Source organism: Lepidochelys kempii, chromosome 11 (genome assembly GCF_965140285.1).
Source record: "Lepidochelys kempii isolate rLepKem1 chromosome 11, rLepKem1.hap1, whole genome shotgun sequence".
NCBI classification, from domain to species: Eukaryota; Metazoa; Chordata; order Testudines; family Cheloniidae; genus Lepidochelys; species Lepidochelys kempii.
The window spans coordinates 9040032-9066291 of NC_136390.1; the positions used below are offsets into that span (position 1 = coordinate 9040032).

The 26260-nt window shown below is 42.1% G+C and overlaps 1 protein-coding gene across 1 annotated transcript in view; it reads left to right on the top strand.

Annotated features, from left to right (window-relative positions):
* GLI2 (GLI family zinc finger 2) overlaps window positions 1-26260 on the top strand; it is a 244529-nt gene that overhangs the window by 210598 nt on the left and 7671 nt on the right. Inside the window, exons 6-11 of the mRNA XM_073304689.2 lie at window positions 3101-3302; window positions 5645-5858; window positions 8045-8158; window positions 13396-13527; window positions 17669-17818; window positions 21766-21930. Of these exons, the coding sequence (XP_073160790.1) occupies window positions 3101-3302; window positions 5645-5858; window positions 8045-8158; window positions 13396-13527; window positions 17669-17818; window positions 21766-21930 (977 nt within the window). The remainder of the gene's footprint in view (window positions 1-3100; window positions 3303-5644; window positions 5859-8044; window positions 8159-13395; window positions 13528-17668; window positions 17819-21765; window positions 21931-26260) is intronic.

The window sequence follows — 26260 nt, forward strand, 5'->3', positions numbered from 1 at the left end:
TACACCCCTCAAAGAAGGGTTAATGAATGACCAGCTTTTAAGATCTAACACACATCATGAAAGCTGCAAGACACATTGGTTACATTGCTGCTCTGTCCCTCGCTTTTTGTTACATCCCATCTCACCACCCCTCACCTATGTGTTGTCTGCAAGGCTGGGATCTTGTCCTCGTATTTGTCTGTAAAGTGCCTAACATACATTTGGCACTACGTAAATAGTAATTGGTCCCCATCGATGCCGTAGCAGGTGAGGCAGGTATGGAAAAACAAGAGCCCTTACCATCTGCCTAGCTATCTTAGATACTACAACTATGGTAATGGGCGCCATATAAGTTCCTGAGTGCCTCACAGTCTTTAATGGACTTATCCTCACAAGACCCCTGCGAGGTAGGGGCTCAGCAGAGACAGCTGCTGGAAAAGAAAGAATTTGTAACATTGTACTCTCACCTACTGAGGAAAGGGGCTTGAAATGCAGGTGCTGAATGCAGACTGGGTTTGTCACATGGGCCTATTAGCAGGCTAGGAGGAGCCTAGCAGGTAGTCATTTTGGATTACATGGCAGTGGCATCTTCTAAATACAAAAACCTAGAAAAATAGGTGACCTACCACAGTATATATGCTGCTCCCACTACTTTCGGCATGACCCACAGTTCCAGGTGTAGATAGGCCTCAGTCAAATAGTTGGATCTGATCCTCTAATATTTTGCAAAGCTCAGACCCAAATTCTGCCCTGACTACAACCTGTGCAGCCCCATTGATTTGCAGATGGTGTCAGTCCGAATTTGCCCTTCGAAGTCACATGTTCCAGTCACTAACACACCTAAGTGCTGAGAGAGTCCAAATTAGTCCAGTATAAGCTCTCCATTTATTTCAGACTCCCACAACCAAAACCAGGTAAGGTGGAAATGACTTCATGCCTGATTGACTGACAGTTGTTCATAGGGTCCAGGCCCTGGCAGGTCCCCTCTGAGGGTAAGAGCCTGCACTTTATACTTGAGCTGTCAAATAGGTTTTCTTAAAACTCTTAATTTACTTTCTAGGCTCCTGGAGTCTCACCTCTTTCATTAACTGGATGCTCAGCACTGTGCTAGTGCTTATTTCATTTCCTTCCCTCCCCTAGACAAATGCACATACCCAATTTCTAAGATTCTCCTTCTGCTCTGATGCGGTGCTATTCCAGTCCAGTTCTCTTACCGCTAAGTCATTGAAAATCACCGTGTTCAGAGTAATCTTCAGGGGCTTTTTCTGTTTTAAGTTAATTTAGTGCTGGTACAAGGTGTTGATTGACAGCCCCAGAGACCGAAGCTCTTTTTTGTCCTCCAAGGACTGAAAGCAAGGTCAGCAGCTTCCCTACATTCACCCCTAAGCTTGGAGAGGATCTAGGGATCAGTGCAGTACAGCCTCCATCCCCATACTGTACTTCTATCACTCTTGGTACTTAAACCTTGTCCATCACCCAGGTATCTACAAGTGTATTCACGTGAACACAAGAAGCTCTCTACATCTCTCCTCCTTTTCTCATTCAATAGAGCCCCTCTTCTGAGAATGCTAACGAGGGTGCCAACTGTTGCCCAATTTGATGGTGTTTTTTGGTAAGAAAGATGCCTCTCTGCTAAGAATCAGGCCTCCATCCCATTTAACATAGGTCCCCAAACCATCATCATATGGGAACGTTTTTTTAACTGATGCTCACCTCATCTGGATCTGAACTTGTGATTAGAGCTGGTCAGAAGTTTCAAAATGTTGTTGAAAAATGGAGGGGTGAAATCATGATTATCCCCTCTCCCCATTTTCCAGCCAGCTCTACTAGGGATGAGATGCACAGGGCATCATGTCCCATTATCATCCCTGTGAGCCAAGCAGTCCCTTCTAATGTAAAATTTGGGGCGTATAAAATTTTGGAGGTGCCAATAATAAGTAGTTCCATAGTTATCGCTGTGTGCAGCTGGGACCTTAAAGCAGGCATTGAAAACCACTCAGTTTGGAAAGAAGAATGCAGTGTTTCTTCTGCAACCTTATAGTATCTATCTGTGAGTAAAGATTGGAGGAATAAATACATCTGTTAATTATTTTTAGGTAAAACTAATTAAAAATGGACCCTTTGGAACCTCGTGTTTATCCAGGCTCTTCTAGTGAATGAACAGCTTGTTACCCACCCTGCAGACTCTTCATTTAGTGAAAACTCTGGCAATCGGCATTTCATCCGCTTTTTAGAAAATCAAAATGAATAAAAGTATTCCTATTATTGATATGTTGTTTCTTTCTACTGTGTATTGTATATCACCTCGGAACCCTGTTATGGACCAAGTCCCCACTGGGTAAGGTGCTGTAAAAACACAAGACAAACTAGACAGCAGATCCTGCAGTCATTGCTAATGCAACAAGGGCCTCATCCAAAGTCCATGGAAGTCAATGGAAAGACTCCCATTGATTTAAGTGGACTTTGAGTCAGACCCTAGAAGCCCCTTACACAGAGCATGTGCATGATTGGGCCCTATTTTTTTAAGAAACTGGTAGCCTGACACTTCTCTCCCTTGCACTGGTGAAGCCACTGAAGTTATGTCAGTGCAGAAGTGGTGCAAGTGAGAAAGTGATAATCCTTGCTCAGGGCTTATTGGCCCTGATTCAGCAAGCTACCCCATCAACCTCAATGTGATTACTCACATGCTTAAAGTTAATCACATACTTACGTTCTGTGCTAAATCTGGGTCTCAAGAAGAGCCTGTGTGGTGGAATCAGGCAGCCTGAGAGCTGGAAAATCAGGCAAAACCAAAGTTCAGCAGCCTCAATCAAGAATCCCCATTATAATTATTGCACCTGACTCCTGCTTCTTCTCTTCCATAAGAATCACTGTAATGGCAACAAAAAGAATTTGTCTGTAGTGTGTGTGAGTCACAGAGAGAGAGAGAGTATGTGTGTGTGCACATGGACGCAACTCTTCCGTGTGTTCCCAGGTCAAATCCCACTCCCAATGTTAAAATAAGTGTTACAAAGCAAGGTACTGTGCTGTTAACTGCTTTCATTTATTCTTCCTATAAAAACTGAAACAAGGAGCGCCTGCTTTTGTCTAACTAGGCACACTTTTTTTTTCTTTCCTACAGTGTCAAGATTTTCAAGCCCAAGGGTTACTCCAAGATTAAGCAGAAAGCGAGCCCTCTCCATATCCCCGCTGTCTGATGCCAGCATTGATCTTCAGACAATGATCAGGACCTCCCCTAACTCCCTGGTGGCTTATATTAATAACTCCAGAGGTAGTTCTGCAGCTAGTGGCTCCTATGGCCATTTATCTGCCGGGGCAATAAGGTAAAGCAGGGCGAGCAGCTCCATTTAGCCTTTCGTTTCTTTGATCTTGTGCCTATATAATTAGTCCATTGTCAGAACGAAAGCTGTACGAAAGGAACCTTTCAAGCTTTGGCCATCTAGGATTGTATGGAATCTTGTTCCAAAAATGTACATTGGGTCTGTGTTGTATATTAAAATGAAACCTCTCTTTGATTTCGTGCATGTGGAAGGGTAATCTACATTTAGCCTGTTTCTTCTGCAATGGTGGATATGATGGTACTTTAGAGTGTATATATTTTTACGGGGAGGGAATACTGGTTGCCAGATTTTTATTAATAATAATATGTTCATACCTCTTTGCAAGCAGAAGAAAGGCTAAATTCATCTATTAAAATGTTTGCTGTGAATGGCTTGACTGGCCTTGTTAGGAAATCTCACATCTTAGAAAACTACCTCAAAGTATCCCCAAATGTATTGGCCAAGATTTTAAAAAATTAATTCCTGTGTGGACTTAGGAGCCTAACTTTAAATACTGATTTTTAAAAATCTAGGCTCTTGAGTAAAATCCTGTTCCATCCTTAATTAAAAAGCACTTCCCTTAAAGGAACAAATTTTGTCAGATCCTTGAGTGGTTGCTTAAGGCAGGTTTCACACTGTAGTGTTATTATTTTTACCACTGAGAAGTTAGGTATGGGTTTTTTTTCCTATTAATAATGTTATTATAGACACCTAGAAAGAAATGCAAGAGTTCATAGAAGCAATGCAGTCCTAAACAATGATTGATCTTATTGTTAGTAAAAGTTAGATATTAATAGAAAAGTTGCTTTGTCAGGTAAAATTTTTGAAGTACTTATAACATAATTCTAGCTTTAGGAAACCTCAAGATTTTAACTACTCATCATACTTATCATCACACTGTTCCCATGAGTTCTCCCCGTCTATTGGATCCACCTCAAATCTCTTGTTTTATACTTAAACTGTAAACTGTTTGAGCCAGGAACTATCTTTTCATTATATCTGTGTACGTTGCTTAGCACAATGGGGTCCTGATCCTTGACTAGTGGCCTCTAGGCATTACCACAATAATAATAATAATTAATTTAGAACCATGTAATATGTATTTTACAAGGCATATGTTAAATCTTAAGAATTTTAAGTGTGTGTCATACATAGAAAACAGTTTAACGGCTAATAAATTGTGTGCAGATTGACTTTTTTTATTTTTAACCACTTAAAAGTTCATCAGTGGCAGCAGTGACGCAAATTAATACATCTCACCACAGAGGGATGGTCATATGTTATAAAGTGAGTTTTCTGATGGTTCCATTATATAGAACAGTTGTTCTACAGTAACCTGTCATCAGCTCTTATTATGTCATTAACCATTAACATTTATTTAGCCACAAGGGCTTTTTAACAGGGTAGTGACTTTGGCCTTTGCTTTTTGGTCATGTTGTCATTAGCTGGTTTAGAATAGAAGCAGCCTTAATTGCCTAGTCACGTTTATTATTTAAAATAAAAACATGAACATACTGCTAATTAAGGCCCAGTCCTGCAAGCACTTGTGCCTGTGGGTAATTTTGCTTGTGAGTAAAGTTACATGTATATAAATGTTCATTGGATCAGCCCCTAAAGTGCCAGATTGATAGCAGTGGAATTGGAAGACTACTAGCAAAGTTGGTAGTTCTGATGGTAGTTTTTATGGTGTGTCTACTACATCCTAGTCTGCAACCACACTGGCAACCAGATAACTATTAGATGGGAATGATTTCTGGCTATGAGTGATCTAAATTGGGGTTGAACTAATGACCTGCAGAAGAAGGGTTACATATTTTAGTAGTCCCGTGAGCCATCTTCCAGCTCAGTTGAATGCAGAGTAAATTTCATATTTTTTAAATATGTAAAATTGATTGTTAAATGTTCCCTCTGCAATTTGTGCCTGACAGCCAGGTGACTTCACTTCTGTATTAAGAGTAGCGTAGCCACAAGCTTGGGAAGTTGCAAAAAAGGTCTACCTGGAAAAACCTTGCATTGTTGCAAAGCAAGATGTGTGAGTTTTTCCCCCATTGTAATCCATTCTTTTCAAACACCGTAAAAAAAGAAATCTCTAGCAGTACTGTGTGACTAGAAGGGGTCCACAAATATACCAAAGTACAGATGAGACCAATAATATCTGTGTAAAAAATATCCCATACTGTATATCATGGAAGATTAAAGAAAATCTAGTTTCCCCACTTTATCCTCTTTCCCATAATCAGCAGGAAGTTCTACCCTTACTTCAATCACTAGCCAAGGTTTTAATTCTTTTTTTAAAATAACTTCTCCTTGTAATTTTTCCTCCTCTATTTGTATATTTATTGCAGTCCAGCATTCAGCTTCCCCCATCCCATTAACCCAGTGACTTACCAGCAGATCCTGAGTCAGCAGAGAGGCTTGAGCTCAGCATTTGGACATACGCCTCCTTTGATCCAGCCTTCCCCCACGTTCCCTCCACGACAACACATGGCAGTTATCTCTGTCAACCCAGCTCCTGCTCAGATCAGTAATAACAACAGCTGCATATCTGACTCTAATCAGGTAGGAGCCAGTTCAGGTAATGTGATGTGTTTAATACAGCCAAGCAGTGAAATTTAGCTGCACTTGAAAAAGCATATCCATTAGAGCTGATCAAATAGGGCCTAATTTTCAGAGGTTCTGAGCATCTGCAGCTCTCATTGACTTTAGTTGGAGTTGTGAGTGGGCAGTGCATTTGAAAATCTGAACAAAAATTAAATGCATTCAGGATTTTTCTTGGTTTAAGTTATCAGGCCATTCCTAAATTCTGCTCATGTATCCAGAGTTCATCAGTGCAAGTGGTGGGTGTCCCATCCAGGGTATCAAGCAGTCTCATAATTCTGTAAATGTGGTCTACGGGGAGCAAAGACTCACAGATGGGTTACAACAAGTTGACCACTTAGGGGGAAACTTGGCCCCATTGATGGCAAAACTCCCACTGATTTCAGTAGGGCCAGGATTTCACCCATAATGTTCATGGTGACTGCTATTCATGTGATTGGTCATGTTATATTTTCTACTCCCTGATTGGATGATGAAAGTTTTCTACAGGAGAGTGACAAATAGCAAACAGCAAACATCAGATGTAACTACAAAGCATTTTTGTGACTGTGAAGCAGCCATGTGCATATTTGCAAATAACATATTATGACCATCTAGGGCCTTTATTCAGCAAAGCACTTAGCCATATTTATAAGTCTATCCCTATTAGTGAAACACTTAAGTTCTTAGGTTCCAATAAAGTCAAAGGAACTTAAGTGCTTTGCTATATTGGAGTTTAAAAGCAGTGAATCAAATTGAAGTAGTGTATTCACCAATCTGCTTTTCCTTTGTTTGACCTGCTCCTCTGCTAATGTTGTAAATCATGCAGATATTTTTAAAACCACTATATTCTTTCCCTCACTATGTTTGCTAAGATACAAAATGCAAAGCATTTTAGGACTGATGGCCACGTCAGATCCCAGTTTCCCTTTTGTGCTAAAGAAGGGGCTGTTTTTCATTTTAGAAATCCATTCCAGAGGAATTTTTAACATGCCCCCCGACTTTTCAAATGACATTGGGAAGACAGTTGTGAAATGGGCTCTTGGTTTGGGTGTAAATTGTATTGATTTTATTGTCTGTTTTACAAACTTGTGGGCCCAATTTTCAAAATTAGCCATACACAATGGATGCACAGGCACCAAACATATGAAAACCTTGAGTACACACACCAGCTGAATATTAGTGAGTACACATGGCATATTTTTAATAATTTTGGCTTCTTACTGTCAGTACTTGGAAGTTTAAACTACCATTGTGTCACAACCAAAAGAATTATTTCACTCCATTACATACCCATTTCAGTTTGTTATTGTATTTTATTGTTCTGGAGTAGACTGTCCAGATTGGTTTATTATTCTAGAGTATCTCATGGGTGCTGGACTGCACACTCCGGTTTGTTATTGAAGAGTTATTTGACTGGTTTTGTTTTCTTCTGCTTTATTTCATTCCTAACAAACTGAGTTCCAAAATAATGTAGGTGGTGGAAGTGGGGTGTCCGTTTACATAAATACTGTACGGATCTTGAGTAATTAATAGCAATGTCATTACAGTTTTAATATTCTAATTTAATTGACTGTTGTTTGTGTGTGTGTCTTGTGCTTTTTCTCTTGTAGCCTCTCTTATTTTTTTCTGGAGCAAAGTCAAGTGTGTACACTCTCTCTCATGTACACACACAGTATAAAGACAACGCCACATGAAACCAGAATATAGAAACTATTTGGTTTCTTACCGTGTTATTTCATCTTGTTTGGAGAAATAAACCATGGCTTGTTCTTGGGGTGGAGGGGTGGCAGTGTGGGTGTTAATCAACAATTGGCTAAATTTGACAGGATCTAGATAGTTCTGAAACTGAAGCAGTGGCTGAGTTGGGAATGGCATCCCTAAATATGCACAACTGCTTTTTTCAGGCCTGCCCTCTTTCCTTTATTCTCTCTCTCTCTCCTTCTCTCTCAGTCTGTGTCTTTCTCCGTGCACACTCCAAATGGGTAAAATTCACCCAGTGTAGACAACCAGCACTGGTCTGTGTCCTGGACAGGTGGCCCCAATGACCAGCCCAGTTCCTTTTCCTCACCAGTTTGCCATAAACTGGAGACGATGTTATGAGGCTGTATTGCATCATTTTTCTTTCAAACCTTAATGCCACATCACCCCCAATTTTTCTTTCCTAGAACAAGCAGAGCAGCGAGTCAGCCGTGAGCAGCACAGTCAATCCCGTAATTCACAAGCGCAGCAAAGTCAAGACTGAAGTTGAGGGTATGCCACCAGCTTCCCCAGCCACACAGGTAACTGTCTTGGCATAAATTGTCTTGTTGACCTAATGCAGTGAGCTGATGGGTCTTCATTGTATTCACTTCATGTTTCTTTGCAATTTGTAATGAGGCATCAAAGTTTGCAAGGCAACTGAGCTGATCTCAAATAAAGAGACCCAACAAGGTACAGGAGCAGGGTTTCTGTGATTTATTGAGGGAAACATTATGTGGGTTCTTGGGAGTTGGATTCCTGGTGCATTGCCCAGAAAGAAAGAGAGAAGGATGGACTATTTCAGCCCTGGTAACTTATAAAAATTATGCTTGACCCTTCCTCAGTGCATAGCAAGCAATATTGATGTCTCAAAGCAAACATAGATTACAAGGAAGTCTTGCATGTAGGTAGAAAGCTCTGAGAAAGAGCTTCTTCACTTCTGAGTACGGAATTGCTCTTAGCATCATTCTTTACATCACTGACACAACTTTTGACACTGAGAAGGGTCCACAGACCTTTGTTTTCTTTTCAGAGCTCTGCTATTGCAAACTGTTTAATGGCTGACAATATCCATCTGACTGTTCTTTATCACACCTGTAAACTATCAGAAGTGCTCTGGGCACTTCATTTTCATGAAATATTAGGCTGTGTTATTGTCAAGTGAACAGAAGAGTTTATGACAAATTCCTCTTTCTGCACTGGTTCAGAAGCAGGTTTCAGCATGATGCATGGGGACAGCAACTTGTGCAATCATCTGGGGGCTGGTAAAATTGATGAAGATAGCATATCAGGGAAAGATAAACATGCTGTAGTCAGCACGATTAGGGCAAAGAGGCATCTCTCTTGAGCTTTGTGTTTAGGAGTGCAACAATACACAACAGCAGAAAGCACACGACCTAAAAAAACAATCTGGCCGCCACCCCGGCTAATAAGGCCGCATATTTATTTCTTGTAGTAAAATGAAAGAGATCTGAAAGAAATTTCCTGTCCTCCCAAGCATATGTATCGGATGAGCCCTGGGAAAGACTACTGCACATTTACTGGCACCATCCTCCTTTATTACATACAGATTTTGAGAAGTGCATGGCCAATACTGATGATCACATTTACAGAATCACGGGGTTCAGAGTAGCAGCCGTGCTAGTCTGTAGCTGCAAAAAGAAAAGGAGGACTTGTGGCACCTTAGAGACTAACAAATTTATTTGAGCATAAGCTTTTGTGAGCTACAGCTCACTGCATCCGATGAAGTGAGCTGAAGCTCACGAAAACTTATGCTCAAACAAATTTGTTAGTCTTTAAGGTGCCACAAGTCCTCCTTTTCTTTTTGAGAACCATGGGGAATACCAATGCAATTGTGTACGTGTATTTTTCTTATTATTTGACTCACTATGTCCTATGAATAAAGTAAGTGCCCAAAAAAGAGAAGAATCATGTAGAGTGATGCAAGGAGATTTAATTAGCAGTAATTGGATGAAATTAACAAAAGAAAAATGTAGGCTGGGTATTTGGAAACAGTTCCTAATGAGGAGATCTGTGGCTCAGTCTCCCAAGAGAAGTGTAGGCTCCATGGCTTGAAACATTTTAAAAACTGATTGGACAAAGTATTGGAAATACCCTGTAGGGGGCAATCTTGCATTGGCAGAAAGAATAGACTTAGATGACTTAGTACAAAAGGGACCTGTTTTTCAGCAGGTCTGAGCACTCACAGCTAGAGCTCACTGAAGACTGGAATTTCCATTCTGAAGGAAATGCCGATATTTTGACATTTATTGTTAACCCAATCAAAATCAAAAATGGAATTTTATTTTATTTTATTTTATTTTTGTGGAATGAAAAGTTCATAGATTCCAAGGCCAGAAGGGACCCCTGTGATCATCTAGTCTCACCTGCTGTATAACCCAGGCCATAGAACGTCCCCAAATAATTCCTAAAGCAGATCTTTTAGAAGAACATCCACTCTTGATTTAAAAATTCAGTGATGCCACCACAACCCATGATTGCTTCAGTTGTTAATTACTCTCACCATTAAAAATGTATGTCTTATTTCCAGTCAGAATTTGTCTAGCTTCAACTTCCAGCCATTGGATCATGTTTTACCTTTCTCCACTAGATTATTAAATATTAAATTAAATCCTCTATTAAATATTTGTTCCCCATCTAGATACATACAGACTATAATCAAGTCACACCTTAATCTTCTCTTTGTTAAGCTAAATAGATTGAGCTTGAGTCTATCACTATATGTTAATTTGGAAATGTTGCATTTTGTTTCAATTCAACATTGGCCAGCATCTACCTGAGCTGCTCTGGTGCCTCATTGGAGTTATGGCTTGGTGCCTCATGCCCCAACTCCCACCCCATGAGCTAGGCTCCCCAGCTGGATATCTGCCATCATGCACAGCAATCATAGCACTCCCATAATGTCCTACAGTGGTTCAACCACAGGGAAAGCAGCAGTGCAGTGTGGGAGATGTAGTCCAGTCAAGTATCAGGGGGTAGCCGTGTTAGTCTGTATCCACAAAAACAACGAGGAGTCTGGTGGCACCTTAAAGACTAACAGATTTATTTGGGCATAAGCTTTCATGGGTAAAAAACCCACTTCTTCAGATGCATGGAGTTACGGGTTTTTTTTACCCACGAAAGCTGATGCCCAAATAAATCTGTTAGTCCAGTCAAGTAGCCCAGTCCATGGGGGCACAAGATGCCATGGCAATTCAGTCAGTCACAGATTAATATCTGACTGACCTGAAATGAAATGTTTAGGTTCAATTGAACAAACTGAAATATTTTGATATGAGTCGACCCAACCTGAACCGAAATATTTCATTTCTGTTTTCCTGATAGAAAATCAAAAAATTTCAGCAACAACTGCATTTGGCAGAAACTGCATTTCTGACGGGGACTTGGGGGCGGGGGGAACACATTTAGACAGAAAATTCCTGACCAGCTCTACCCACAACTCCAGCTGAAGTTAGTGGAGCTGTATGTAGTCAGCACCTCTGAATGTCCTAAGACTTTTCCATCTCTGATTTTGTACAGGCCTCTGATATATGTTTTAAAGATTCTACCTTTCCTCAGAAATTGTTTTGTAACTTTCAGCAATTTTCTGTGATCAGAGCAGCCTTTTCAAAAGAACAATCAAGGGCTAATTAGAACAAATCTCTCCATGCATGAGTTGTAAAAAATGTACATAAAAGTCACACCTGGCATATGATACCATGACAGCTGCTTTAATAATAATACTTGAGCTTTTATGTAGCACTTCTCACCTTCCAAGCTCTGTACGAGCATGAACTAGTTAATCATCGCAACACTCCAGTGGGTCTCGAGAAAAGGTTTGAAAGAGGAGAGGTGGGTGGCCTGATGGTCACTTCAGGCAGGGTGTTCCATGCTGAAGGGATAAGGGGGAAGAAACTGCTATAACAGCTTGGGAACAGTGGCTAAAGAAGGGTTCAAAGATGGACTTGTTGGTGGAGCACAGTGGATGGAGGCAATGTGATCCTGGTCAATAAGTGAGAAGTGGCAGAGTCATGAGGAGTTCTAACAATGAGGACAAGAAGCTTGAAGTTAATATAATAGTGTACGGTCACAGCATATCATCCCTTTTCAAATGAGTTTGCATTGGTCTCCAGTAAAATCATGCCTTTTCCTTAGTATGGTTCAGTGAATAGGGCACTAGAGTAGGAATCAGAAGATCTGAGTTCTGTTCCCAACTCTGCCATTGAGTTGCTGGGTGACCTTGATCAAGTCACTTCACCTCTCTGCTCCCCTCCCAACTTTAGGGCTTGCCTACATGGGGAAATTTACAAGTATAATTCTACCACTGTAGGTTTCAGAGTAGCAGCCGTGTTAGTCTGTATTCACCAAAAGAAAAGGAGTACTTGTGGCACCTTAGAGACTAACAAATTTATTTGAGCATAAGCTTTCGTAAGCTACAGCTCACTTCATCGAAGGAGCGGGAACCTGGGGTCATGTAGTCATTTTTTGTCAGAAGGGGTGTGTGGTGGAATTAAGTTTGAGAACCCCTGCTGTAACATTATGTTCCCTGGTAAATAGTTGCTTCTGATTGTCACGTTCCAGTGAAAACAGACTGTGTCGTGCTGGAAATGACTGCGATACACATGGCTGCTACAAGGCCTGTGCGTTAAATCATCATTACATCTTAATTATAATAATTTGCTGTTACATAGTGCTGTAGATGTTCAAATCACTTCGCAATCTTTAACTATTCAATCCATATAATACTGCAGAAAGAGAGGAAAATATTATTTCCCTCATTTTCAGATGGGGAAACTGAGGCACAGAGCAGTTTAAGCAACTTGACAAGAGGTCAGGATTAGAACTTGGAAGGTTTCCAACCATAGGCTCAGTTGGCTATATCATGGTAGTGGACTAAGGTTGGAGCAGGAGACAGAAGTTCCTGAGTTCTACTCTGACACTGACTCAATGTATGGTCTTGGTCAAGTTACTTAAACTATCTGCCTCATTTTCCCCTTTGGTACAATGGGTATATTAATATTTGCCTACCTCGTAGGAATGTTTTCAGGATTAATTAGTTTGTGCCTGTAAAGTGCTCTAAGGATGCAAACCACTGTATAAATGCTAAGTATTATTATTATTACCTATTATTACCTATCATTGTAGAGGAAGGACAGATGTGTGTGGATACAACAAGACTCAACCGAACTTTTTGAATGGTTTGAAAAGATTCAGTGGCTATTTTCCCCTTCCATTTTCTTATTCCATCCAGTTAGAGCCAGGTAGCAAAAGAAACAAAATATTCACAAGAGAGGAAGGATGGTCCAGTGCTTAGGGTACTTGCCTGGGACTCAGAAGGCCTTAGTTCAAGTCTTTGCTCTTCCTTGAGACTTACTGTGGTGAATCTCTTAGTCCCACTGTGCCTCAGTATCCCCTCTGTAAAATGTGGATAATAGTATTACCCTAGAGTAATTGTGGGTGTATAAATACGATGGACTCTGTAGTCTTTCCTCACTCTATATCTGATCTAGCTGGTGGGAGTCCAAAGATGTGGGTGTTTATCTAAATCAGACCCCCAAACATTTTAAGATTAGCCTGTCACTAGCGGTGATTTCCTCGGGCAGATCCATAACTGCAAGACCCTTTTTAACTCAGTATTTCATGATAATCCAGAATGTTACATTGTTATAATGAGTTGTCCTTTCCTTTATGATCAATTAACACCTGCCCTGTAATCTACGAGGGACTGAGGAATTCAGATGAAACAAGTTCACTTTATGTAATACTCTGTGTGTTATAGGAGCATCTGACAGACCTGAAAGAAGATCTAGATAAGGATGAATGTAAACAGGAGCCTGACGTTATTTATGAGACAAATTGTCACTGGGAAGGGTGCATAAAGGAATATGACACGCAGGAGCAGCTCGTCCATGTGAGTAATGTTGGAAAGAAACCCCAGCAATAAATTTGGATTTCTGTGCATTTGACGTCACTTTTCATCACAAGATCAGGATACTTTACAGCAGGAGCTCACTGTGGGAGCCACTAACAGTGCAAATTAGAGGTACAGTGTACAAACACTGCAAGATCAGCTCACAATTCCTTGAAGAGTTTAGTTGCAGCGAAGCCTTAGATTAGATTATTTGATAGTCTTATGTTTCAGCTGCTGAGGGTGTAATTCTGGTTCCCCTTGCAAAGCCCAATAAAAGGTCTGTGTGTAGGGGATCTTCTATGGCTGCTGGGGGGGATGAATCTCCTCTCCTGTAACGGGCAGTTGGACACAAAGCACCTGCATAGCCCAGTCACTGAACCCTGTGGGTAAGTCTGTGCTGCATCTGGGAAGTGTCATTGCCAGTGCCGGTAGACAGACTGGGCTAGCTCTGCTCGAGCTAGCATGCTAAAAATAGCACTGTGGGTGTTGCTGCTTGGGCAGTGGCAGCTCAGATGAGCCATCCGAGTCCAAGCCCACCCAATCCTCTGGGTTCAGGCCTGGGTGGCTAGCCCCAGCCATCGCCACTGCCACAATGTCCACTCTGCTGCTCGGGGACTCATCCCATGTTACGCAGGGGCTCTAAACACCCTGATCGTCCCCAGTGCAGTGGGAAATAAAACACTGCCAGTGTGTTGGCCCTTCTGCTGCCATGCCGCGGTTCGTCGTCCCAAGCCAATGGGGGCTGCGGGAAGTGGCGCGGGCCAAGGGAGCGGTGAACCGCAGCCAGTGGGAGTTGCAATTGGCTGAACCTGCGGACACGGCGCCAGGGGCTTTCCCTGAACAAGCAGTGGACCACAGTTGAGAACCACTGCTCTAAAGTAAACCTAAGCCAATTCTGAATGCTGCAGCCTCCTGTGATTTTGGCTTATCTTCACCCCATTCCTCCCACTATAAAATATGCCCTTGAGCATGATCTGTCCATTGGCATTTCTACCAGGTCCATCACCATGGTGTCTCAGTGCCACAAAGGCTGAGATTTTGGAACAATGGTGAAGTTAAGGCCCTTCTACATCTTCAGAGGGCTAGTCACCATCTAGTCTGCAATATACCATGTACAGCATGCTAGTTTTTCAATGTGAGCAAGCTGCAGTGTTTTAGTCTATTGTACTTTTAGTCCATAGTTTAACGTGCTCTGTGATTGGCATGAACAAAACCCTGAGTTTATTCTCAAGGTTGCTAAATTCTGTTCCTGCCCAGGCAGCCATACCTTGCTGTGACTGAGCGGGCAAGTTACTCTGTTTTAATGAGCATTTGTTTCCCCATGCTGCTAAGTCTCACAGACCATCAAATCCACTGATCTCAGTGGCCAGCGAAGGCAGGATCTGCATGTCTGACCTTGGGAGGGATGGGGGATGGCTGAAAAAACGCTGAATCTAAAAAATCCAAACCCAAGTATTTTATTTTAGGACTTCCTGTTGATGTATTTTATTGAAGTCATAGGAGTGGGGGAGAGTGGAGGGGTCATGATTTTGGCAGCTAGATTCTGTTCAGAGAGAAATAAGTCTATTAGTCTATACATGTAACAATACAGCTGCAGAACTGTTCTCTGATTTGTTTTATCGTCTTCAGAGATTGATCTTCCCTATCCTTGTAAAATATGAATCTAGACTTGCACCAGGTAAGAGCAAGGCTCCACTTTGCTGCTGTGTTTTCAGCACAGGGGTGAAGGCTTTTATGGAACTGAGTAATTAGCAGTAGACTATGGAGTTCTCCTTAGCACATACTTTACAGATGTTGTCATATCCTGCCAGCAGTTAAGCTTTTGACAGCAGGTGGATGTTTTAGAGCCGGCATCCGTTCTGGCACTGAATCATATTTTCTTTTGCCCTTTACCAGCACTATAAAAAGGGGTCACAGCTGCATAATTTGGAAAGGGATTTGGAGCTGGAATGTTGGTTTGGACCATTCCAGAGACAAGAACCAACTGCTTCCAAAAACCAGAGGGTGCTCGGGTCCAACACTAAGCAGTGCTTTTATGTTTTGCTCTTTCATAGACTTTAATTTGATTTGGGATTTTTTAAAAAAATTTCTCTTGTTTGCTGTTAGTCTGAGATTCAGGATATAGGGGGGGTCAGATCCTCAGCTGATTACAGTGGAGCTACACTGGCCTACACCAACTGAAAAAACCATGGTCTCTCTGCATGGCTTTGCCCAGTGGTAGCAAAATCCCTTTTAAAAAGCATGAAATTCCTACTGTTGAGCACAAGTGAGGAAGCAGTAGTTGACTGGAAATGGACAAATCTGTGCACATGCAGTGTTTCTTAAAGAGTAACATAATGTCATGGTTTTGTATATATCACAGCATGTATATTAAAGAATATAATTTTCTAAACTACCTGCAGTTCAGGGAAGTGGAACAAAGCCATCATGGTTTTTTTTTTTTTCCATTTTAGCAAATGTCATGTGTTCGACTCTATAGGACATGTGGTGTCAGCTCACATGCCTTGGCATCTGATATGTCTCATCAGTTCTAATTTAGTTGAATTATAGGCAGGTGAGTTTTTAGTGTAAGATCAGGTACACGGCAAGCCAGCCAGCTGCAATCACAGGTGTGCTAGTTGCTGGTTCCGTTGCCGCTATGAGGCATCTGACTGGCCTATGCTGACAATGAATGTAAATTAAAGTGCAAGAACTTATTCCAGCCTTGTGCCACATGGGTAAAATGGCATAAGGAGCCATTGCTCTCCCTCCTCTATCAAGTCCCAATGAACAGCATGTCAGGATTATTACCTAGCTCTCAGCAAACTGTTCCTGTGTCTTCCTCTGTGTTTGTACAGCACCTAGCACAGTGAGGCTCTGATCCTCCTGTTTGAGTTCTTTGCTTATTACAGTAAAATAAATAATAATAAAAAGGGCTCATCTTCCACACTAACTGGTTCAGCACAGGCCTAGTGGGGTGTTTGTTGGCTGGGAGCCATGGCCAGGCCCATAGGCGTCTGTGCTGAAATCTGCGATAAGTTACATGCTGGTTATCTTCTAAGGAGGAGTAAAGAGTTCCTAGCAGTTCATATCCCTTTCTTCCAAGTCTGTCATGAACTGTCCTACTCTGTGCTGGCCAGTGACTCTGCTATTAGAAACACAGAAATGTAGGACTCGAAGGTACCTCAATAGGTCATCTAGTCCAGACCCCGCACTAAAGGCATTACATACTAAGTATATAATGGTTCTACCCATCCCTGCCGCACAGCTGCCCTGACATTTTTCATATCTAAATTGAGTAGAAATAGGATTGTATGCAATGGGGATTGCTTAGGAATCCTTTCTCTTTTGTTGCGGTAATGTCTGACTAGAGGAATGTTTTGCTTCCTCTGTCGGTGGGTCACGTTTGGGCCCCCCACTGAGAAGCATTCTGGGTGGGAGCTCAGGGATCATGGATCGTGGTCCGCATGTTGTACATTTACACTCCCAATGCTCTCCCGCCCTCTGAAACAGCAACAGCCCCTTGCTTCCAGTACAAATAATGTGTGCAGTTTGTTCTGCAGTTGGCCAGAGTAGGGATACACATTGCTTTTGCAGAGCATAGGTCAAATCCCCAGTTGACACAAGCTGAGGGCCTGGCCCATTGCGTCAGTAGCACTTTGAACAGGTAAAAAACCAGGTCTGTGCTTGAGGAAGTAGCAGTATTGTCGTTTATTTGTTTTATCGTGGTGCCTAAGAACCCTAGTCAAAGACGCCCTTTATGCTAGGTGCTGTACAAACACCGAACAAAAAGATGGCCCCCTCCCCAAAGAGTTTACAATCTAAGTATAAGACAAGAGACAACAGATGGGCTCAGACAGGAGTACAAGGAAACAATGAGACGTTATTGGTCAGTATGTCTCTGCATGCCAACAGCCATCACACGCCAGCATTACCATCCTACCCTTGTGTCTAAACAATCCTATTCTGTGTCCTGTCATCCAACCCCAAAGACAGCTCAAGAGCCCCATATGACTCCATAGCATTATTTATATCTTGGTAACATCAGACCACAACTGCTGTGGAGAGGAACTGTTGTTTTTTCTGTGCATTTCAGAGTGACACATGCGGTGATGGCTTTAGCTGTTCTAATCATGATCTGGTTTTCTTTCTCTTACGCTAGCACATCAATAACGATCACATCCACGGGGAGAAGAAGGAGTTTGTCTGCCGCTGGCAAGACTGCACTCGGGAGCAGAAGCCATTCAAGGCTCAATACATGTTGGTGGTGCACATGCGAAGACACACTGGAGAAAAGCCACACAAGTGCACGGTGAGCCGATGGGGGCACAGCTCTGTGCAGATCGTTAGAATGGTGTGGGGGGCTCGTGTCCACATGAATGTATATCTGGACACAGACTAGAGAGTCACACCAAAGCTCTATGAATGAACCCACCTCCCCATTCTGGGCAAGTTCTGATCCAATCTGTCAGCATTAATGGGCGTTAAGTACTTGCAGGCTATCCCCTGGGGACATTAAAGTTAATGGAGAGGAAGGCTAGTCCAGTGGTTATGGTGCTAGCCCAGAATTTGGGGAGACCTGGATTCAATTCCCTGCTCTGTTACAGACGTTCTGTGTGATCTTGGGCGAGTCATTTAGGGGCAGATTTTTAAATGTATTTAGGCACCTAGCTCCCTTTGAAATCAGTGGGAGTTAGGTACGTAAATCCTTTTAAAAATGTGGTCCTTAGCGTCTCTGTGCCCCAATACCCTATATGTCAAATAAGGGTGATACTTTCCTATCTCACAGAGTTTTGTATTGCATATTCAGCTTTCCAACTACGAACTATTTCCCCCCACTGAAGATTACGTAATCTGGTGATTTACACCCATAAATTAAGACTCGGCTGGGCCAGTTCTTTGGTGGAGTGAATCCTTTGTGGAGCTACTCAAGTTGATACCCTATAAGGTTCTGGCCCCCAGAATGTTTAGGTGGCCAAGTTCTGAAGACCAGATGAGTGATGTGTAGTGTGCATTGGCCCAATTAAAGGGATCTAGAATAACCTTTTTGCATTCCAGGGCTGCTGTAATTCAGACCTGTATCAGGGAGTAGAGTTGGTCCTGCATTAAGTACCTGAACACTGTGCTGTACAAGGCTCTCTCCTGGCCCTGGCACATCCCCTACATAACTTTGCCCCATCCAATGTGTCCCCTCTGTTTGGGCAATCCTTCATGTCCCCTGTAGGGCAGCTCCTTGGCTTTGTGTTGTCCTAGCAGTGCAAAGCAGACAAAACTAAGGATTGAGTTAAACCCTTTTCCCTTCCACACTCTCCATCAACTTTGCAGCTCCACTATCCTCACAACTCAGGCTCATGCCTCACAGTTAACTTTGGCCCTGTCTTCCCTTTTCTTTAGGGCTGTCTCATCTGAACTGTTGTAGCCTCCTCCTGTCAGCCTCCCTAACTTTCCCTCTTTGATCTATCCAGCAGCCACCATGACCCAGTGCCCTATTCCCCATTTTCACCTTCATGCTTTTGCTTTCATGCTGCTCCTAGGATGAGTCTCTCTTCACATTCCTTCAGATCCCTCCTCCTTTTGCCTTCTTCCCACTATTCTCTTCCACTCCTGGACCATCCCCAAGCCCAGTCTCTACTCAAAAATATCAGACCGTATATGACTTGTTTCCTATATGGCTGCTTTGTCAATTTTCTGACCCTCTGTGTGTCTCATTTAGGGTGTAAGCTCTCCAGGGCACATGGCCATCTCTCTGTGTTGATCTGGTAAAACACCGAGCACAGTTACGCTGTGCTATAAAACTTTCATAAGAACACCATGGATTATTCAGTGTGTTGTTTGATGCAATGGATTGAACATGAGTGGAAGAGTCAGCTCTGCCCTTGAAGTGATCAGCAGCTAAAAGTACAGGGGATCAGCTCCCCAATCCATGCTAAAAGCAGAGGGGAGCTCCTCCTTCTCCCTCACATCCTGTTCAGCTGGTGCAGCAGAAGCTCCCCTTCTCATTTCAGCCTATTTCAACTCCAGGTCGTTGTGCTGAATTGGAACTACTGGAAAGTAATTTGAGCATCTCAGGAGCTGAGTCAATCCTACGGGCTGGAGAATTTCAAGCAGGCTATGTGTTTTACTCAAATTATTGCGGCGTCATTACTCTGCACCCCAAACTCACTTTTTGTACAGGGAAGATCCTGAGTTTCTATTTGCCTATGATGCTGAGGCCAGTACCCTTCTCTGCAGAAGCTTTCCTTGTCCAAGCCAGTTCAGCTGTGATTTCTCAACGTTCCATTTATTTTAAACAAAAAGAGAGACATGGGAACGTGATGTAAATAAGACTAGAGGTGAGCCCAGGCTGTGGAGTTTGGATCTGATCTAATGCAAAGGTCAGGGATGTTTTAGTGCAAAGCCCATTTCTGTATAAGACATCCAGATTCCACATTCACAGACCAGCGTTAGCTGTGGGAACATCTGGTTTGAGCACCCAAGGATTTGGTTGTCCTGTTCAGATGCCATTATTTGAAAATTGGGCCACAGTGGGAACTGCATTACTCTGATAATAGCCAGTATTGCTAGACCACCTGAGTGAGTTACTGTATGCTCAGTTACCAGTGATTTCCAGTAAGTTGAGTGATATTTTTCAACACGTGTAAATGACCTATGATGCCACATGCTGTAAGCACAGGGTGAGAGAACAAATTAATGATATTCTGTTAACTCATGGTTATGACATGCTGAATGAAACAAATGTTTCTAAAGGAAGCTTACTACAGCACTCAGAAACTATGGTGATGGGCACAATGTGAGACCCTAATTAGAACAGAATTACCTGTGCAAATGTGTTCCTTCATTTTATCTAAACAATTATACATCTTAACCTTAACAATCGCATCCATCATTAAATTGGACTATAGTGTTCCTATAATATAGGAATGGTTGCAAGTACTATGGCAGACAGTGGTGTGTGGAGCCATCACTAGAATTACTACAGTCCTTTTCTGTAAGAGAGTAACCCCAAGATTCATGGCTCTTCGTGCTCATTTTGATCAGTGTTCTAGACTGGAGAGAGAGGCAGAATGGTTCCAACAAAAGTTCCCGTTTCTCCTGAACAGTACTGAATGACTTAACTTTTGGTTTTCCAGAACAAGGGCCTCTTTTTATTCCCAAGACTTTCATAAATGGCAGCCTGAAGTGATCCTCCTAATTCCAGAGTTAGACAAACTGATTAAAATGAGCCCGCTGTGGTCCCCAGAGATTGAAATGGGAGCTGGGGACATTTTTGACATTCAGATCACATATTAAGGCACTTGAATAAGGATTTTTGTATGGGGTTTTCCAAAGCACTCAGCACTGGCCTAACTGCTCCCACTGAAGCCAATGACAAAAAGGCCCATTTGACTTCAATGAGAGCAGAGCCAGGCCAAAGTCAGGCACTTCTGAAAATGCAACCCTAAGAGACTAGCTTTAGGCACCCATTTTTTTAAATCCTATCCAGTGGTTTTAAGTATGCTGTTAGTTCAGTGTCATTACTACTTGGAAATATTACTGGGCAGTATCTCATCTTCTCTCAGCCATTTTGGCTGCTTGGCTGAATCCTTCCATAGTACAAAAAGGAGAGTCAGCCAGCACTGGATGGTGGTGGGACTTACATCATTGAAAATCTGGTGATGTCTCTGGAGTGCCTCTGGCTCTTTGTGTGGGAAGTTGCTTTTGTTCCAGGCCCCTGGCCTGTGGTGCCATCCAAGAATCCATTAAGACTGAGGATCTTGGTTCTTAAGATGGTAATGTCAGGCAGGCTGACCTCAGAGCCCTCAGGAAAGTGGAACCAAACTGTAATTAGGGAAACTTCAAAGCTTGCTATTTTAACTCTTTTCCTTTAGAAAACTGGCTTGTCTCGCAAGCTTTGGAGCTAGTGAAATGGAGACACCTTGGTCAAGATTTTCAAAAGCAGCTAGTAATTTGGTGGGGCCTCAATTTTTGGATGCACAACCTGAAACATCTTAAAGGGGAGCCTAATATTCAGAGAACAGGTGCTCAGCGCTGCCTGAAAATCAGATTCCGGTCAGGTATAACCCAAAATTTGAGGTTCCCTAAATCACTAGCCTCTTTCGACAACATTGCTCTGCCCAGGAAGGAAAAGCTCTCTCAACAAAGTGGATGTTAGTTTGTAAAAGACAGACTCCTAAAAAGGGAAAAGAAATGGAAAGCAGATGAGGAGGGAAAAACCACCACTGTGATTGATGAATTGCTCCCATTGTGTTTTTATTTTAGTTTGAGGGTTGTGCCAAAGCCTATTCCCGACTGGAGAACTTAAAGACACACCTGAGATCTCACACTGGAGAAAAGCCGTACGTCTGTGAACATGAGGGCTGCAATAAAGCCTTTTCCAACGCTTCAGACAGAGCAAAGCACCAGAACAGGACGCATTCCAATGAGGTAAACCCATCCTCACCACAAGTGCTGTGGATTTTTAACAAAATTTTTGCTGACAATATACACTTTACATGCTGGACTCGTGTAAAAAGGAATTTACCATAATGAAAGACTTTTATTTTTTTTACTTGGATTTATTTTGCTGCAGAGCCAGACCACATTAGCTTTATATTTATGAAAGCCATGTTAGAAACTACAAACAGATGCTGAAGTATGCAAATTTTCTGATTGGCTTTTGAAATTAAAGCTGGTGCTTTCCAAATTCATAATTTTTAATAGTCCAAACAGGGTCCTACATTTTTGTACCTTGCTTTCTAACATGATCGCAGCATAGACTCATCGGGGTGTGATTTCTACCCTGGGTCCTGACGCTTTGGAAATAGTCATACCTGTATCTTTTGATATATAATGATAAAGTGTGATGCAACTCTTTGTTAACCCTAGATAATTTAGACCCACTATTAGAAGTTGGGGAATGCAGGAAATTGCCTTTATTGTAACGCATGTGATGGTCTGCCGCAAATGGCTAAGGCTGAGGATTAACAATTATATTACTACTAATTAGCAGACAATGGAAAGGGTAAAAAAACAATGTTCTAGAGTTCTAGTAATGTTTGCAACCATGAAGGAGCAAGTTTGTAGCCTAATTTGTAACAGTTAAATATGAATCATTGGAGAATGGAATAATGTGATTTGAATGGATGACAGAATTTTAAAGCAATACTATATTACCCAGTGATAACCAAACCTCAAAAGGTTTCACAGATTTGGTTCAGATGGGAATAAGCACTCCAAAGTTTTGGATGTTTCTCTGAGCTATTTTAACTAGAGAAGGACCCAGATGAGCAACCCAGATCCAAACGTCTTTCCAGGTATTCAGATCTGAATCCAAATATTTAGGCTGACCTCTCTCAGTTATAAGCTGATGGGTAAGTTAAAGCTGCTCCCTTGCAAATCTGATTTGTACCAGGGCTGGGCAGCTCAGGACTTATAGATTCATAGACTTGAAGGCCAGAATATCATCTAGTCTGCCCTCCTGTGTATCACAGGCCATTCAGTTGCACGCACTACCCCTATAATGAGCCCAGTAACTTGTGGTTGGCTAAAGCATATCCTCCAGAAAGACATCCAGTTTTGATCTAAATACAGCAAGAGATGGAGAATCCCCCAGTTCCCTGGGTAGTTTGTTCCAATAGTTAGTTACCCTCACTGTCAAAAATGTGTGATCCATTTGAATTTGGTTGGCTTCAGCTTCCAGCCATTGGTCCGTGTTATGCATGTCTCCACTACATTAAAGGGCCCTTTAGTTCCTGATATTTACTCCCCATGAAGGAACCGAAACGCTGTAATCAAGTCACTTCTCACTTTTCTTTTGGATAAACTAAATGGATTGAACTTTTTAAGTCTCTCACTGTAAGGCATTTTCTCCAGACCTTGAATAATTTTTGTGGCTCTTTTTTGCCCATCTCCAATTTTTCAACATAATTTTAGAAATATGGACATTAAAACGGGATGCAGTATTCCAGCATTGGTCTCCCCAGTGCCAGGTACAGAAGTAAAATCACCTCCCAACTCCTACTTACTACTCCCCTGTTCATACATCCAAGAATTGCTTTAGTCCTTTTTGCCACAGCATTGCAGTGGAAGCTTGTGCTTTGTTGCTTGTCCGGTATGACCTCTAGATCTTTCTCAGAGTCATGGCTTTCCAGGATACAGTCCCCCATTTCTGTAGGTATAGCCTGCATTCCTTGGTCCTGGATATATAACTTTGCATCTGACAGGTTTCAGAGTAACAGCCGTGTTAGTCTGTATTCGCAAAAAGAAAAGGAGTACTTGTGGCACCTTAGAGACTAACCAATTTATTTGAGCATAAGCTTTCGTGAGCTACAGCTCACTTCATCTGAAGTGAGCTGTAGCTCACGAAAGCTTATGCTCAAATAAATTGGTTAGTCTCTAAGGTGCCACAAGTACTCCTTTTCTTTTTGCATCTGACTGCATTAAAATGCATTTTGTTTGAATGGATCCAGCTTACCAGGCAATCCAGGGAGCTGCAGTAGGTCTCTGATAGTCCTCTCACTACTTGTACGCAGTGTAGTTGGAGCTGTGTCAGTCCCAGGATATTAGGACAATATCTTTGAGGCAATATCTTTGAGGTAATATGAGGTAATATCTTTTACTGGGCCAACTTCTCTGTTGGTGATAAAGACAAACTTTCAACCTTGCACAGAGCTCTGTATGACTCGAAAGCTTGCCTCTCTCACCAACAGAAGTTGGTCCAATAAAAAATATTCCCTCACCTACCTTGTCCTCTCATAAGAACATAAGAATGGCCATACTGGGTCAGACCAAAGGTCCATCTAGCCCCATATCCTGTGTACTCAGGCTAGACCACAATTTCACATGCAGAAAAGATGGACTTATCCACCAATATTCACAAGAACTTAGGCCCGGATTCCCCAGGTTTGTCCCCATCAGTTTGTAACAAAACTATTAGGAATATGGTTCAGCCTCTTACTGCTTTCATGGCATCAGGTTTCCAGGCTGCCAGTATATCACTACTTTGGCCGCCATTCATTTGAAATGAGGTAATGTGCCTGGGTGTTGTCAATGAACCCATTAGAATCCCCTCAGGACATCGCACCTGATGGCCTGTTGTGGATTTTCCAGGGAAGAGATGCTAGTGTTGTTCCAGAAAATTGTTCTGTAACTCCATCACCCCACTGTGGTGCAAACCTGCTGGCTCATTGAAAAGTTCAAGGTGATGCAAGTCCACAACTATTAGGCTATAGATGGGAGTAGGCTGACCAGGTAGCAAGTGTCAAAAATCGGGACAGGAAGTGGGGGGTAATAGGTGCCTATGTGAGAAAAAGCCCCAAATATTGGGACTCTCCCTATAAAATCGGGACATCTGGTCACCCTAGCTGGGAGGTGTGATTCCCAGCTCAGGTAGACTTACACGCACTAGCTCTGATCGAGCTAACACGCTAAAAATAGCAGCAAAGCTGCGGCAGCACAGGCAGCTTACACAGGCTAACCCCACCTGCCCAGGACCCTGGGTACACACTCGAGCAGCTGCTACCTAGCTAGATCAAAACTAGCTCAGGCGTATCTACACATGCTCCAATCACATCTCCCTATTGCAGTGCAGACATACCCAAAGAGACATTTTTCTCCAACTCAAGCTGAAATACAGTTGAACTCTAGAAATCCAGTGCCCCTGAGTTTCTGAGGAGGCTTGTGATGATTCCACCAGCCAAAGAGATGTAACTTTTCAAGTATTTGTGAAGGATGTGGAAGGAGATATTGGAACTGTTTGCCAGGCTTAAACCGGCAAAAGCAGAGCGCTCCTAACACCAGATATCTCTATTTGAACAATGCTTAAGATATTTTGTAGGCATCCCAGGGAAGCAGCATTTAGGCTTAATTCAGTTGCTGGGGGGAAATTCTGATTAAGCACATCTCCCTTAAATGGAATTCTTGGTAGCACTGGCAGTAATGACCACATTTCAATATTCTTGATACTCATAAATATCAAACAGAGCTATTATCTACTCCCCAACATTAGGGCTAAAGGACCTTTGTAAGTCATCCTATTCCCTTTTCCCTAATGCAGATTATAACAACAGTAATAATACTTCTATATTGCCCCATCCAAGAATCTAAGTGAGCATTACAAACTTTAATTCATTAAATCACCACAACACCCTGAGGTAGATACTTATCTCCCCATTTTACAGATGGGGAAACTGAAGCACAGAGAGTTAAAGTGACTTACCCAAGATCAGCCAGGAATTCTGTTGCAAGAATAGATCTCTAGTGCTGTTCGTGTGATTGTGCTGGTTTAGTTTTGTTTGTTGGTTGGTTTGATTTTACCCAAAACTAACTAACTAACTAACTAACTCTCCCCCCAGCAGTTTTACATGTGCTCTTTTTGTCAAATTCGAAAATAGATACCTAACTAATAGAAATGGCCATTTTTGGTTAACCTTAGAAAATCATTTACCTGTTGTTCATTTAGATGGATCCGTTCCAATGTCTCAGTGAAAAAGTACTTAGAGCAATTGTGAGGCTGAAGTGGTGCTTGTGATGAATTCAACCCTTCAAAAGCTGCAATAGCCTTCACAGCTTTGGTGCTCATGCACATTGGAATTGGAAAGTGGATAAATCAAAGTTTTTTTTAAAAAAAAAGAAAGTATAGCTACTTGCTAACTTCTGTTTCCAAAAGTCTGGCCTCAGACTTGCTTTGCTGCAGCGATCAATGATTCATGATTCTAGGAATACAATGCCATCGTCTTAAAAAGCATTGCGTGCCTGTGGTTTGTTTTGCACAATA